This window comes from Ptychodera flava, chromosome 12, assembly GCF_041260155.1.
Source record: "Ptychodera flava strain L36383 chromosome 12, AS_Pfla_20210202, whole genome shotgun sequence".
NCBI classification, from domain to species: domain Eukaryota; kingdom Metazoa; phylum Hemichordata; class Enteropneusta; family Ptychoderidae; genus Ptychodera; species Ptychodera flava.
Genome location: NC_091939.1, coordinates 38426588 through 38443135, shown reverse-complemented (window position 1 = coordinate 38443135; position 16548 = coordinate 38426588). Strand labels below are relative to the sequence as shown.

Sequence of the window (16548 nt, the reverse complement as noted above, 5' to 3'; positions counted from 1 at the left end):
CCACTGACTATATAGCAAATGGTGATATAGTAGTTCTATGATAGCCAATCATAGAACTGCCACAACAGGTGCTCACTCTAGGACCACTGACTATATAGCAAATGGTGATATAGTAGTTCTATGATAGCCAATCATAGAACTGCCACAACAGGTGCTCACTCTAGGACCACTGACTATATAGCAAATGGTGATATAGTAGTTCTATGATAGCCAATCATAGAACTGCCACAACAGGTGCTCACTCTAGGACCACTGACTATATAGCAAATGGTGATATAGTAGTTCTATGATAGCCAATCATAGAACTGCCACAACAGGTGCTCACTCTAGGACCACTGACTATATAGGAAATGGTGATATAGTAGTTCTATGATAGCCAATCATAGAACTGCCACAACAGGTGCTCACTCTAGGACCACTGACTATATAGCAAATGGTGATATAGTAGTTCTATGATAGCCAATCATAGAACTGCCACAACAGGTGCTCACTCTAGGACCACTGACTATATAGCAAATGGTGATATAGTAGTTCTATGATAGCCAATCATAGAACTGCCACAACAGGTGTTCTCTCCAGGACCATTGACTATACAGGAAATGAAGAAATAGTTTTGTCCTGATCACATGGCATATACTATCTCTTTGATTTGTAATGTAAAGTGATGGAAATCTGTTGCATTTATAGTGAGGTCAAATTCATATTGAGGTTTATGCCCATCAGAATTCCCTATCTGGCTGTTACGGGTCTTTGAATGTCTTTTCTTCAGGGCAAGAAGCAAAATGTAAAGGTAAGCTTCCATACAAGAGTGTACTGGAATTTATACAAAAAAATTGCATGGGAATTAATTAGATGGTCGTACTGTAGTCTTCACAGAATATATAGTTTTATATGAGAATTGCAAAGCACAGTCATTACTTGAATGAGATGTTAGTACAATCACTTGTATTCTGCTTTGATGACTGACGTAATACGAAACTTGACATTGCGTAAAATGTCTAGGTGTTTTCTAATACATTTGGATACAAAAATAATTTCTCTGTTTATAGCAAACATCTTTACAGTCGGTGAAAATAAATGACCATGGATGGCTTGTGAGTAAAATAATTGTTACTGAACAGAAATCGTTTGTGTACTATCAGATGATACGATGGTGGAATACTAACAGACAGAAACATTGGATCCATTTAGTTCTTGGTCTAGAATAAATCTGACAAAATCCTAGATTTACGTTATAGATTTGATTATGAAAAATGGTTCTAGACATATTTTATAAGTTTCTCCGTCATTCCTATCAAACTCTGCTGCAGCAAAGTTTCCTGCAAAATTTTGGAGTAGGATGAGTCTAGAGTTTCTCTCTATAATCTACAAATCCACTATTGTTTAGTGATGCATTCACATACAAGGATGAAATTGTTTACATTTGCATTAACAAATAAATTTCAATGTCAACAGTTTGGCATTTATTTCACAAGCCAAGAAGGTATACATATATTTACTACCACAAGTAATATATTTTTCCTTCTCTTACATTGTTTTATCAGAAAGTCTAACATTTACCTGATCAGTTGATAAATGATAGAAAAAACTGAAGACATAACAGACCTGACAAAGGTAGGAAATATATGCACTATTGTTTGAATGCTAATATTTAATCACAGAATGAAACTGATTGAAGATTTGTCTACAATCAACACAGCAGAGGATTTGAGGTCCAATTATAAGAAGCGCCCTCTACGATCAAAGAGGTGAATTTTCACTAGCAAACTGCAATATTTGTATAGTGTCTTGAGCACACAGTATTCCTTCAGTCTAAGAATCTTAACAAATCATAATAAATCAAACTAGAAAGTTTCTTTGAACAAAAATTGAGAAGACAACTTTTCATCACTTGAAAGAAGCTGAGTTTATTAAATTGAATGGAAAAGAAGATCGTAAACAATGGATCACATTGCAAAATGTCAAATATTTAAAATCAAATTTACAGAATGAAGGATTTGTGACCTTGATTAGTCTACTGTATTGCAATAAGTGTTGAGCATATCAAGTGGTCACACGACAATGTGTATGGAAAAGAATATGTGCAGAACTAGCAAAGCTAGACTGCATAGGACTGTCAGCAATCCTGATCATGACTAAAACTTCCATAGATTTGCTTAATTACATATGATACTGTAAATAAGTGTATCTATTTATGTCAATCATAAAATTTTACATCTTAAGTATACATATACAGTAAGTTTAACTTAATTGATCACACACACACACACATTAATCAAAGCACTATGCATTCTGAAAATTTCTCATTCACCTGATGACTAAGGTGATGGAAAAATTATTGCAAAGAGTTCTGAAGTTTTTGAATAACAAATGGATTGTCTGTCCATATAAAAGCGACCTGAAAGTGGGTTTACACTGATTATGACTGCAATAATTTATGGTCCTAGTGTACAGAAAAAATATTTAAAAAATATTAATTGTCAGGGTAAATTAAGTCTGCAAGATAACTGAGTGTATAGAAGCATCAACACCACAGTTCTATTTTAAAGGTATACAGTCACCTGTAATCTAAACATGCCCATATATGGTCAAAAGGACGTTCCTTGGTATTCAAAATGCCCATATGAGGGCGCTGTTTTTAAAAAGCGGCCACCCGCTTAAAATCTGTGATTGGTTAGATTTTCTCTTTCCATGGTAACAGTGACAAAATTGGAAGAGGTGACAGTATACCTTTAAATGAAAATTGCAAAGCCAATTTTTTTACTTACAATTTACAGACAGTATATTTATGTTAAGCATAGTGGACATGACCACTTGTGAGCTAGTTCACATCAGAAAATGCAGTGATTTCATGGTTGAATTGATGTGAAGTGTGATATTGATAAATGTCAAATCAAAATGCACCGAAGCATTAGCTGCTATATGAATAGACCTACTCGGGGATAGAAATGTTCCACTGTGACTGCTGTAGTGTTCTATAGAAAAAATGACACTGCATAAAGAAGTCACATTATGGTGGTATAAACAAATACACAAGATATGGAAAAATGTGCACACAGGAATACACATATAGTCCTATGTATGTTTATGTAAACGGTTTTGTTTGTACAATGGTCCATTCTCATAGCAGGTTTCACATATGGCACACAGCTTTTTTAGGCACTATGACTTCAATCATACACTACAGGTACAATGTGCATTTGAATAAAATGCATTTGATTTTAAGAGTATTGTGTGCTATGCATGTATCCTACATACAGTATGAAACATTTGATATCAAATATTAGATGATAGGATACCTTCCTTGCTGACTGTTGAGAATTAATAACTACTGTTACTGTTTTGGTCCGGAAGACTCTTTTTGAAATATGAAGAAGCATTCAAACTTATAAATGTACATGATTTTCCTTCTCATCGCTTGAATATATCATGGTTAAGATGTTACATTGTAACTGTCTTCGGCAGTTACCTATGTCAATTTTATTATCTGAAATCACCAGGAAAAAATTATTTGTACCTATATATGTTGAGAAGTCTTCATTTTTGAAAATGTAGGGTGACACTGTATAACCAGAGACTCATCATTTGAACCTAATTCATTGAAATGAAAAGAACCACTGCCTTTCTGCAAATGAAAGACAGTTTGTTTGCCATGGCAACATCACGGACTTGCTAAATCTACAAAGACTTCTATGTAGCTGTATTGCTTGGATCCCATCGTTTCTATTCATATATTAAATAGATTCAGATTCACACATGGATATTGGATTCAGATTCAGATTCACACATGGATATATAGATTCAGATTCAGATTCACACATGGATATTGGGTTCAGATTCAGATTCACACATGGATATTGGATTCAGATCATAAAAGATAAGCAAACCAACACTATCAAAAATTGATTTCTCACACAATTAAAATCCCAGGAAGCCATTAGACTACTGGTCAGTTTTATACTTTGTAAAACTTTTTATAGATTGATCATATATGGTAGAGCTCCACTTTTTGAATATTTGTATTTAATACACAGAGAATCAATTATTTAAAATGATATTGTTTAATACACAGGGAATTAATTATTTAAAATGATATTGTTTAATACACAGGGAATTAATTATTTAAAATGATATTGGTAAAAGCTACTGGTATATTAACTGACATTCAAGTTTTAAAATCCTTTGAAATATTGCTGAAGCAAATTAAATCATAGTGGAAAACCTTATATCTGTGAGTTTCAAATTTTTTTTTGAATATTTCTGAAGTATAAATTGTTTAAGCTCAGACTGGTTTTTCACCATTGATTGTCCCTGACCTCTGTTTTTATGCAACAATTACACAATACAAGAAATGTGGAAAGGTGTCTCACCAAAAGTCTCATATTGTATCTAAATTTACTTTTGCCATGAATTATTCTTGAGTATAGGTATTCTCTTCAATTTCAAAGCCTACAGAAACTGCTTCCAAGTGGAATATATGTTTGGAGTGTATTTATATCAAAATCTTGTCTAAAACATTTACAAAGTATCATTTGCTTTTTGTGCCATAATTCATTACAAAGTTCATTAAACTTACAGTCTTGTGTTAAATACTAACTTTGGTTTTAATTGTAAAATGTGAACACACTTCATGTAGGAAGTAAATAGTACACCTGCCTGTGATTCATTCAAAATAAAATATTTTTTCATGAGTGAGATGTTTAATCTTGATGAATATTAATCCAACAATTTTTACATTTCAGCATTTACAGTTACAAAGATAAAAGTAAATTGAAAATTAAACCATCACCTGATACAGTAAATAAGTCATTTCTTGAAAATAATCATTGTCCTGACCGATTAATAATTAATATCATATTTCCATGTAAAACACTATTTCCTGAAGAAAACAATTAGCCTTGTCTTTGGTACTGAATGTTATTTTTGTTCATTTATGTATCCAATCATAAACAAAATTTCCATGACAACAGAGCTGTGCCCTGTAAAGTAGGAAGAAAAGCCACAATTTTAGTGATGGCTTGTAGGTTGGGAATATAAGGCAGTGAAAAGATTCCAAATTAGTAGAACTATGTATTACTTCATATCAAAACACAGAATGGAATCATAGATTGTACCGGTAGTGAAGTAGATGTGCGTGATCAATATTGCTGTGTGATCTCACTTACCCTGGACTTTCATTCATAACAATGAAAAAAAATATTTGAAAAAAATATTAATCATAAAAATTTATCATTTACTAAATCTGGAGAGAGGTTCATAAATTATTTGATACAATTACAAGCAGATGGATTTTGGAACAAATAAATAAATCATATTGGAAATAAATATTATGATGACTATACAATTAGTCATTTCAGTATTTCAATATACCAGTATATAACATTTTTCCTGACATTATCAACCCTACTGACAGTTTGTAACTGTTGGTGTTGTTAGGTTTTTAAGATGTACACTGCCAGACTTAATATCCAATCTCACTGATACCAGTATCAGTGACTTGCACTGCTCAATTTACAAATCAGAGTTAAGTTTTGACATCTCATTCACAATTCATTGAAAATTCCAATGAATGTATTCTGTGAAGTTCAATGGAGAAAATGTCAAACCAAAAACTATTTATAACTTAGATAACCGTTTGCAAGTATGAAAAAGAGTGTAAGTTTTCAATATTTCCTTTTTAAAATGCCTCGTTTCTCAGCTTAGCCAATGAGCTACTTCAGTCAGTCAATACTACAGTTGTTCTATTGCCACTTACCTACAGCCTAGCATTCCTTTGTTTTTTCTTCTCACAGTTTAATGTCTCATTACAATAAATTACCCACGGTTCTCTTTGATTTGTATCATTGAAGGTTACTTTCCTTTTCTGCATATAAGCAATAATATGCAGCATCAGAATAATTGTTGAATAATATACTGTGAAAGTACATTTAGATATTTCAGTGAAAGTTTCGAAATAACCATTCAACAACCATGGAAGTCACATTCTGTAGGTACTACAAATGCCATACTTTTTAGGCAGCAAATTACGACAAACTAATGGGGACATTCTCTTAGAAAAGTTAGCATACAAATGTCTTTTGTCATTTACATTGGAAAAAATCAATATCCTTTTATTTCATAAAGCAGGTGCAACTAGTCTCTCTACTTTCCATCACATTATATTCTGTATAGCTGAAGACAAATCAGTGGAAAATTTTACAAAATGCTTTCTCCTCTCTCAATCATGCATAATTTTCCAAATCACTGAAGATGAGAATTGAGAAGCATGGTGTGCTTAAAGTACGTTTCCAGATTTTTAAAAAGTAGTCTGTGAATTTGTCTACACTTGAGAGACATGGTAGACTTCACTTAGAAATCTCCATGGATACAAATCATAATGAATTATGGGAAATCTATAGTTCTTTGCAGTTAGGCACTAATCACGTTTATTCATCTTTGGGTTAAGATAACCAAGACTGCAAATAGCTTTGTATTGATCCGGAATTTCCATGAGTGAATTAAGTGCAAATGCTGGCTCAGCATATTTTGCCTTGGCGCAGACTTTGTGAAAATTGACAAATTGGAAGTTGTCAAACTTTCTGTTTGGTAGCATGTCATCATAGTGTTCCATGGTTGTCCATGGACCGTCACCAACCCCTACAACTATAATACTCAATGCATAGTTAGAGGCATCAATAATGGCATCAATGGATGGCTGCTGGTTTTTCAGTTGCCCATCAGTGACAATCAACAACAAATGATACAGCTGAGTTTGCTGTACAGTTTCTATAGCTTTGTTTATGATTGGAGCAAAACTAGTCGGTCCACTGAGTGAGATTCTGGATGTTGTCTCATTGTACTGCAGTAACACTTCTCCAAAACCCCTGCATGGAGCACCGTCAGGCCTTAATGGAAAGATACCAGTATTTTTGGTGACAGTATCTCCAAATCCGTAAGCTGGAATGAGACTATCACTATCAAGCTTCTCCAAAGTGCCTCCAATGATAGATATAACTTTCTGGTATGGATTGACAATTTTCTGTCCTGACAGGTGATGCAGACACTTGTTGCTGTAAGTTTTCCTTCCTTGCCATTCATTGCTGGCTGTAAAGTCAATACCGATCATCAACTGACACGTCTGCAGGCCGGCCTGCTTCATTGCCTTTATGATCTGATCAAAATTTGAAAATCTATCGGTGAAAGTCACAAAGTTTGAAACGTCTTCACCTGAAAGACCAAGAGATGCAAAGAGACTAGTGTCTTGATAGACCATTTCTTGTCTTGACACCGTGTTGTCATTCTGTACGTATTCCCCACGCTCTCTTCGTTCTTTCTGATATTGTAAAAAGAGGACGATGTAAGTGGTCCAGGCACATATGAATAACACAACTTCCCACATATTATGGACGTGATGTCGACAGAGTTGATCAAACTACATGTGTGTGTGTCAGTGCCGTGTCTGAAAGAAAAGAAAAGTTGAAAATGTAAATCTAATCTTGAAATACAATTATGAATATTCCTCATTTACTAAAACTTTGTGAGTCAAAGACGAAGTGCCCAACTTATCAATAAACCCTGTAAAAATGTAATGTACAATGTTATTATTGTTGATCATTTGATTTTCAATTCAGAATAGAATTCACTCAATATCAAAGCATATCATATGCAATACACCATGTCAGCATGGTTATTACTTTGGATTTCAACTTGAGGGAGATCAATAAATAATCTGTTTGTTCTTTACTGCAAAAATGATGAAAATGTTATCATGAGTTACAGATACTGTCTGTTTAAATAAATTGCATATCAAAAATTTATGTTTCTTTGAAGGACTAACACATAATATACAACATACAACATGCTGGCAATCATTGAAAGATAATTAAAAATCAAAGTGAAAAATAACTATTATGGAAGATGGAAAATTTGTCAACAGTATCCAGGGACACAGGGAAAGACAAGACTGAAATCATGAATTCCTTTGTATAAAGATTTATATAAGATTTGTATAAGGATTTAGTTGTACCTCTCTGAAGCATACACTTGTGAAGAGTAAGCTAGAATGACACTGATGACAAGATAACAGATAAGTTCATTGACAGCTTCCATGAACTTTAAAATCAGTTTGCAAATCCATTTCACAGTCTGACGACGATTTAAAATTGCTCTCTATTAATATGTGATTTATATTAAGAAAGCTAAATTATCTGTAATGAACAGCTCAAGGTTGACTGTAAAGTAGGTTTCAACCAATCTCATGATTACTTTTGTTTCCCAAAATATCTAATAATTACCAAACTGGTGATAATACACCATGCTTTCAAGGCTTTTTGTATCAATGTACTGGTTATGTTTATGATCATTTAATAATAATGAACAAGTAAAAAATGGAAAAAAGTACAAATTATGCTGAAAATGGAAGAATTAGAGCATTTAAATATTATCGGTTTAACCCTTTGAAAGCCAAACTCAATTTTTATCACCTTTATAAAATATACCCCAGTCAAATTTTTCAGATCTTTGTGAAAATTTGGATGAAAAATTTAGGCTTATGAAACTCGATATCCATTTGGTCCAAAATTATGAAAAAAATTACAGAGAAATTCTTGAAAACTGGTAAAATGTTACAGTAAAATTTTGATTGGAAAAATTACAGCTCTCAAAGGGTTAATGAGATATTAACTAGGGATTACCACCTTCAATTTTGTTTGTTAAAAATCAGTTTAATTACCATTCACCATTGGCATCTCCAAAGGGGGCACTGATGAATGATGGAATTTTTAAACTTTCATGTCTCATGAGACTGAAATAAGAAATTGAAAAATTGAACTTTCAGTCAAATTTTAGAAATTTTATCACATAATTTCATACCATCATACTGCTGAAATTGTAAAGAATATATGCACGCACTGCCATTTTGAATTTTGTTCAAATCTGTTTGATGCTGGTCGATAATGGTAAAATTGTTTGAAAATGCCCTGCATGTAACTAAAGGTCATATAGCATGAACTGTGGAGAGGCATGTAATAAAAATATTTTTGCCTAAATACATTGGCGTTGGGCAAATTGTCACCTGCTCTCGGGCACATAAACCCATGTATTCAGGTAATAATATATAATATTTCATCTTAGTATTCTCTGTCCTAGCCTCTTTGCAAGATAACTGTAGAAATCCATTTTCTTGTAATCTGAGGCCGTATAAAACTGAAGAAGCCAATCAAGCTGTTCATGAAAACAAATTTGCAGGGATTTCTTGCAGCAGATGGACTATTTTTCTTCATGTCAGCGGGTTTGAAATTAGCATGAAGGCAACTTTTATTATTTGCAAAAAGGGAGAAAAATTTGCTTTCTTTTGCTCAATGTCAAAGTTTAAAAAAGTATATTAGAATAGCATAATTTTAAAAATTGTCAAAATCAGCTAGTAGGCTGCTGTGAATAAAAGATAAACATACACTCAGTGGATGGTCTATGCAATTATTGCAGTTCAATTTAACCGATGTAACGTGATTCTGTGTCGTGTGGTAATGTCTGATCATTTCTATTATCAGGTTGAGTAACCTGAATGCTTTGAAGTATATCTCTACTTGTGACAATAATGAAAGATGTTTTGCTCTTCATGTTTTGTGACCTGTCTCTATAGTTACTTTATAGTTTTTATTTTTGATAGTTTAGGTTTTGCATTAAATTAATCTCATAGAATCACAGCGACAGAATGAAGCAATGTGTTATAGGGTTTTTAAAATATTCTGTAATTTGTCATATTAAAATTACAACTAAATCATTACTGTACTGAATTTTCTGTCACTGAAGTTGACTCTTAAAACTGCTGAAAGCATTTAGAATTACAAAACCAATGAATGCAGAACACTGTCATAGTATAAACACATTGGTTTCAATGATATCACGGTAACCCATTACTCTAGTCTCATGCTCACCCTAATTGTCTGTCATTTGGTCCATAGCTCTACTAGCAAAAAGTGATTACACAACAGAATGCTGTCCTAAATTTCAATAGCGCCCTCACTGCCTTGATTGTCTCAGTGATACAGTCTCCTGACAATTTCACCATTAATGCTGATAGGGTCAACAGAAAGTTCAATCTAGCCATAAGCAATAAATACATAACGGTGCTTTCAGGTCAGAACGATTCAATTTGTGAGTAACTACACCTTCCCAACCTTGGATTAATTCTATTGATGTATGTGGAGTAATTGAACACAAAACCATGATAGCTGAACACTGCCGTAAGAATTGAACAAACAAACCAGTCAGTATTGCATGCATTTTAAACTACTGCCTGTCTGTCACTCCCCTACTGTGATTCTAATGTAGCATTTCCACAAAATGAAATTCTTATTAATAAAAACATGATTCAAGTCATAAAATAGGTCACAGAAAGTTGAGTTGAACACTCTCCAAAGGCCTTTACAGCAAAGGATTATGAATATGATGTGAGTGGAACTGTAAGTACATCTTTATTAATGATTAAAATATCAGATATGTTTCCTTTATACAGAATTAATCATATTGCAAATACTGCAATGATGTGATGAGGTCAATAACCTTTGTAAAGAAAGGTTGAAAATAATCAACCTTATTTTTTGCAATATTACACTAAGTGTCAGTTTCTGTAGATTTCAATATGTGAAAAATTTTAAAATGTACTGGTGCATAGCATTATACTACAATATATGCAAATATGACGTAACTTCTCCTCAGATACAAATTTGAAAGCCATTAGACACTAACCTGGTTAGATAGAGAAATATATGTTTGATAAAATCTCAAGCAAATTTGCAAGCAATTTGCATATTGTAATTTCATCATCTTTTGAACAAAGCTAAATGAGATCCTTCCCAAGAGTGTTCAAACCAATCCACTATCATTGGACTGGTAATTTCAGAAATGAAGATTTTGAAGAGAAAAACAATCAAAAATTTACAAACCCAAATGTTTTGCAAATTTTCACTATAATATACTGTACGAGGAGATCCTACAGGGAGCTAAATACAAGCATTACGACTGTTGGAACAACCATCCTAGAGAAGTACATGTTTAACAAAAATATGATAAAATATACGCAAAAAGAAATCAAAATCCGGTTATCCTGAGGAGTTGCTGACTGGATAGAACATTTTCTTTTTAAACTGGGAAGTGTTAAGTTGAACGCTGATGACAATGGACAATCAACATATCTGATTAAACTTTACATCACTGACAGCAGAGTTATAATCTGTATGTGATAATAAAATGGCCTTCAGTTGGGACAGAAAATCTTGATTCAAATTACCATATTCTTTATCATTATACAACATTTATCATGATACAAAATTTACATATTATTTTGATGAAAACATGCACTGACAACAAAAAATGGACACATATACTAACCAATGTTATAAGTCATCTTATAAAATATTCACTGCTTGCTCTGCATTTGGTGAATACACTGTAATCCTACCTTCAGCTAAACTTTTCTGCAATACAGAGATTAAAGATTTAAAAGTAGTATAATCTGATACATGTATTTCAATGCTTTCGTGATAGAAGAATAAAATGACAGTGTTTTAACAATGCCCTTTGTTGTCATCACAAGCTAACATGATAACAACTACCGTAGTTTGGTTCATCATTTCACTTCAAATACTGGGGTTGATAGAGACAGTTTATCAACCTTGATATCACAGTCCCTCCACTTTATTGGTGTGGGGGTACCTGTCCTATGCTTGCTATTGACTATCCATTCAAAATTTCACTTCCTGAAGGGTCTTAAAATGAATCACAGATAAATCAAATCCATTGATCAATTTGCCAATCAATCACAGACTGGATTGACTAGAACTTAATAAAAAAGTTGACAATTCCACTGTGATTTTATGCACCGTCATTAAAGAGATTGGCAATTTCGTTTTCGTCAAGCTAGGCAGATTCATTATGTTAAGTGGCACTGGATAATAGATACATTAATATACGCCATTTCCACATTTGAAAGTGAGATATAACCCAATAGTGCATACGGTATAATTTATTATCTGTTAATCTATATTGAAATCAAAACTGATTTGGACATGAATTCATAAGCCATGACCGTATCATTTTTGGGAGTTTACGCATCTACCTGGCTGATCAGAGACAACACAAATGATTTGAGATCTTTAATAACAACTTGCATGATGACATATATATATATATATATATATATATATATATATATATATATATAATATATATATATATATATATATATATATATATATATATATATATATATATATATATATATATATATATATATATATATATATATATACGTATACTTGAGATGTACAGATAGCTCCCAGTGTTGTTCGTAGCGTGGTTTGGTAATAGCGGATAAATAAAATTGCACACGTCTACTGATCTGCTTGTATATATTTTCTGTTTATTCTGTCGGTAATTTTGATACAACGTTTCGTCCTAAAAGTAGGACTTCATCAGGTTGAAGATGTCTACAAGGGAGAATACAGACAAATACAGAACAGTGTAAGGATAGTGTTGATCCTAATTAAATGCTAGACGGACTTTATAGGCTGAGTAAATCAGAAAGTTACAAAGGACATAGAATATGACAATTCTATGTCCTTTGTAACTTTCTGATTTACTCAGCCTATAAAGTCCGTCTAGCATTTAATTAGGATCAACACTATCCTTACACTGTTCTGTATTTGTCTGTATTCTCCCTTGTAGACATCTTCAACCTGATGAAGTCCTACTTTTAGGACGAAACGTTGTATCAAAATTACCGACAGAATAAACAGAAAATATACAAGCAGATCAGTAGACGTGTGCAATTTTATTTATCCGCTATATATATATATATATATATATATATATATATATATATATATATATATATATATATATATATATATTGCGATTTAAACAGGAAATTACAAGACCATGGGCGCACAATAGGGAGATTACTGATGACACAGTGATTTACATACACTGGGCGGCAGTTTTTGAATGCTCATAGCATTGCTTTGACCATATGATAAATTTGAATGATCATGATGGGCACTTTCGTAACATATGCAAAAGAGGGGTCAAATGGTCGTACAGGGAACACATTTTGAAACTGTATATGTGTTCTCTGATAAACAACTGAACATTTTTTTCAGTTAATTTTTTACTTAAGTGCAGTTGCTATATATTCACAGACATCATATGCACGATTCAATGACAATGAACGTCTGAAATGGAACCAAAGACAGCATGGCCAATCAGTAGCATGGACTTTTTTATATTTGAATGGATTTAAAATAATCCGGCTTTTATAGGGGAAGTTCCTGTTTAATATCTTTGGAGATACAACCACCAAAAACCAAATGAAGTGCAAATTTTAAATTTTAGTGGTTATAAAGTAGATTGATATGGGTGATATAGATTTTTTGTGTCACCAATGACCTCACAAGAAACGAAAAGATAAACTGAATATTTGAGATGCATGATGAAATCAGCATGATGGACATGAAATTGCAACAATAACCAATGCACTAATCATTACTCATACTTGATATAAATTCAGAGTCAATTCATGATAAAATTTGTATGGTATATGACGTCATAAAGCCATTATATCTAATCAAGAAAATGTTTCTGCTTCAGTGGTAAGTGTGACAGATCCTGATGAAAGCCTGTCTACGTATGTGTTTATGATTATGTAAATTTATAGGAAGAAATAAAAGTTAGGAAATTTGACCACCTGTTAACCCTTCCTTTAATAAGTACATACCATACTGGTATATCTGTAAGTTTATTGAGGTTATTGCATACTGCTCAGTATGGGCATGATGAGAAATTTTGAATTGCTGTTCACATTCTAACATAAATTGGTATATTATGCATTGTTAACACTATGTTCTTTGATCTTCACTATTCAGCAGAAACCTACAGGAAAAAATTGCAATATTCCAAAGGATATGATAACACCTGTATTGCTGTGTAATTTGAAATGTGCTACAGTCGTATCCAGTGGGAATACATTGTAATGATTTGTGAGCAAAAATCATCAACTTTCTTATTAATAATTTGAGCTTGTACATCCCATGGGGACAATATTTTGTTTTATGATCAATGCTTTGTCCATCACATTCTTCTTGTTTTTGTATTCAGCTCGTAATTAGAATATGACATGGCTATGCAGAATATACCCAGGGTCTTGTATATCTGTCATTGGTGTTGGTGTAAGCTCTGCCAATTATTCATTGTTTACATGGAATTAATGAGAATGATTGAAAATACAAATATTACAGGATGAGTAAATTTTCATGGACTAAGATGAAGAAGTACATTAACATACAAAAACCTTTGGTAAAAGGGAATAGTTTACCAAATTAACCATCAATAATTCATTTTATTGGAATCACGTGGGGTGTAGTTGATCACCATAATGTTCTGAATGTATGTCAATATACACTTATTGACTGGTCATGCTTTTGTTTGCCTAAGGGCCTGAAAGTTGCCCACAAACACTAGTCTGTTTCTCTGGGCTATGCCAAGGTAAACACTGTTTTGGGCAAATTGAAGGCCTATTAAGGGAACATAAAACTATGCCATTGTCCAAATATAGCCAGTCAATATGTGTTTTGTATAGGACACTTTATCAAATTTTCCCTGAAAAATGGAAAAATTTCTTTGCTGTCATTCACTATCACAATGGCAGACAATTAACACCTCCCCTCTTTTATTTATCATGACAGATTTTGGACAAGGTGTGTTACAATAGTAATTCCAGTATTACAGTTGAGACCATTTGTTATGCAAAATATTATTTTGCTTTGTGTTTCATATTAGTTACAATGCATGAAAATTATGAAACAAAATTTAATATAATGGGGTATAGTTTAATTTTTTTTATCTGAAACATAAAGCAAATTGAGAAACTGGTATATGTACAATACCTTTCAAATGAGTTTTGAAATTATCGTGTATTTTATTATTTTCAAGTTTGTATGATAAAGATATTTGAATACAAATTAATGCCAAGAGGGGAGCTTGATGTGAAATCGTGTGTTGGTGTAGCAATTGGATGTACAAGGGACTGACATTTGACCATCAATAGGTTGAGAGAGGGGTTGGGACAAAACATGTTCAACAAGATTCGAATATGAAGGCACTCAGGATTGGCTAAAATTTGTCTTCAAAATTCCAGTCTGGCTAGAAATTGTAATATTTCTGTACCAGCAGGCCAGACACATCTTGTGAATGTGATAAATTGGACTCATAATTGTATCTGCTAGCCAGTGCAGTGTCAGTGTCTATTGATACAAGTAGCAAACCTAAACTAAGGGTTTACCGTATATCAGTCACAAGCAGAAGATACCAGTACCTTCATTATAGCTGCTGATAATTTGAAGCATCAAGTACAGCCATAAAATTTTTGTACTTATAACAAGAAGCCTGCACCATATAATTGTCAGCATGGGCTACAATATTTAATCTCACAGTCATAGGAAAGGTAGTCTACTACACAGTAGATGGCCAGCATGGCTTCATATGAGGCATATGTTAACTAAGTGGCTGCAATATGTTTTGTAGGGGAAAATCCCTTTCTGACACAGTGAACAAAACGGGTGCTTTGTTTTTACAAATCAGGGACTATGGATATATTGTTATTAAGTGCTTCAATCAGGTTGAAACCTTTCATATACATTCTGCTGTGCAGATAAAAATGAAGTTTGTTAAGGTGGTTGGAAAGGCTAGAGCGTCAGTTATAAATTTCAACAAAACTATTAAAATATAAAAGTAGTCAACATTCTCTGTGGAATAAAAAAAACTAGACATTTGGGCACAAAGGCATTGCAGAGTTATAGCCTGTTAAAACTTCTGAAAAACTGACCAAATAAGAAGAAGTTGGGGAGTCCTTAGTGTATTAACTATGGTAGAGTCCCCTAGCTTTTAATACAATGTTTGAAAAGGGAAAGTCATTATTTGCTGTTTTTTAGGAAAGTTTGACAAGGTGGTGCTGGCATTCAGAGTGAGTGACTGATATTGTAAATGCATTTTTAGATTCTTTGAGTGTCAAAGAGGTGTCAAAAGTGAGATTAACCAAAAAAACTGCTCTATGACTTCAAAAGAGGGGTGCAAATATGGCTTGTTTTCAACATTTTTGACAGAATAACAGTTTTCCTACATAATTGTATACCAATTTAATCCAACTTTGAAATGAGATATGGACATGGAATTTTTACAGCCTATTAACAAGGTTACAGATAAGATTTGTATGGCACAATTTTCCTGTATTTGAAGTACTTTTTGAAAAATCACATTTTGAAATTTGAAAGAATTTTTAATAATTTTTGATATATAAACCATGTAAAATCATAAAAACAAATTTTATTTACAAATCCTGCCGTACAAATCTTACAATAAATAGTGCCAACATATTTATAACTAATTTGGTAATATTAATACTATCCAATTATTATTAAATTCAAATATGTAAAAAATATATGAAAAATTAAATTTTAATATTTACTGGTGTCATATTTCAAAATCATGGCTGCAAATATACAATTTTTATATTCT

At 32.7% G+C, this 16548-nt stretch overlaps 1 protein-coding gene across 8 annotated transcripts in view; it reads right to left on the bottom strand.

Annotated features, from left to right (window-relative positions):
- Positions 1-1881: 1881 nt before the first annotated feature.
- The window catches only part of LOC139145815 (uncharacterized), a 38543-nt gene continuing 23876 nt past the window's right edge, over positions 1882-16548 (bottom strand). For 5 of the 8 annotated variants that reach the window (XM_070717208.1, XM_070717205.1, XM_070717206.1 and 2 more), the window contains one exon: positions 1882-7438. In XM_070717208.1, coding sequence (XP_070573309.1) covers positions 6416-7378 — 963 coding nt within the window. In that variant the 5' untranslated portion in view covers positions 7379-7438 and the 3' untranslated portion in view covers positions 1882-6415. Of the gene's footprint in view, positions 7439-11370; positions 11457-16548 lie in introns of all 8 variants that reach the window. The other 3 variants (XM_070717207.1, XM_070717211.1, XM_070717212.1) reach the window with 1 other exon arrangement.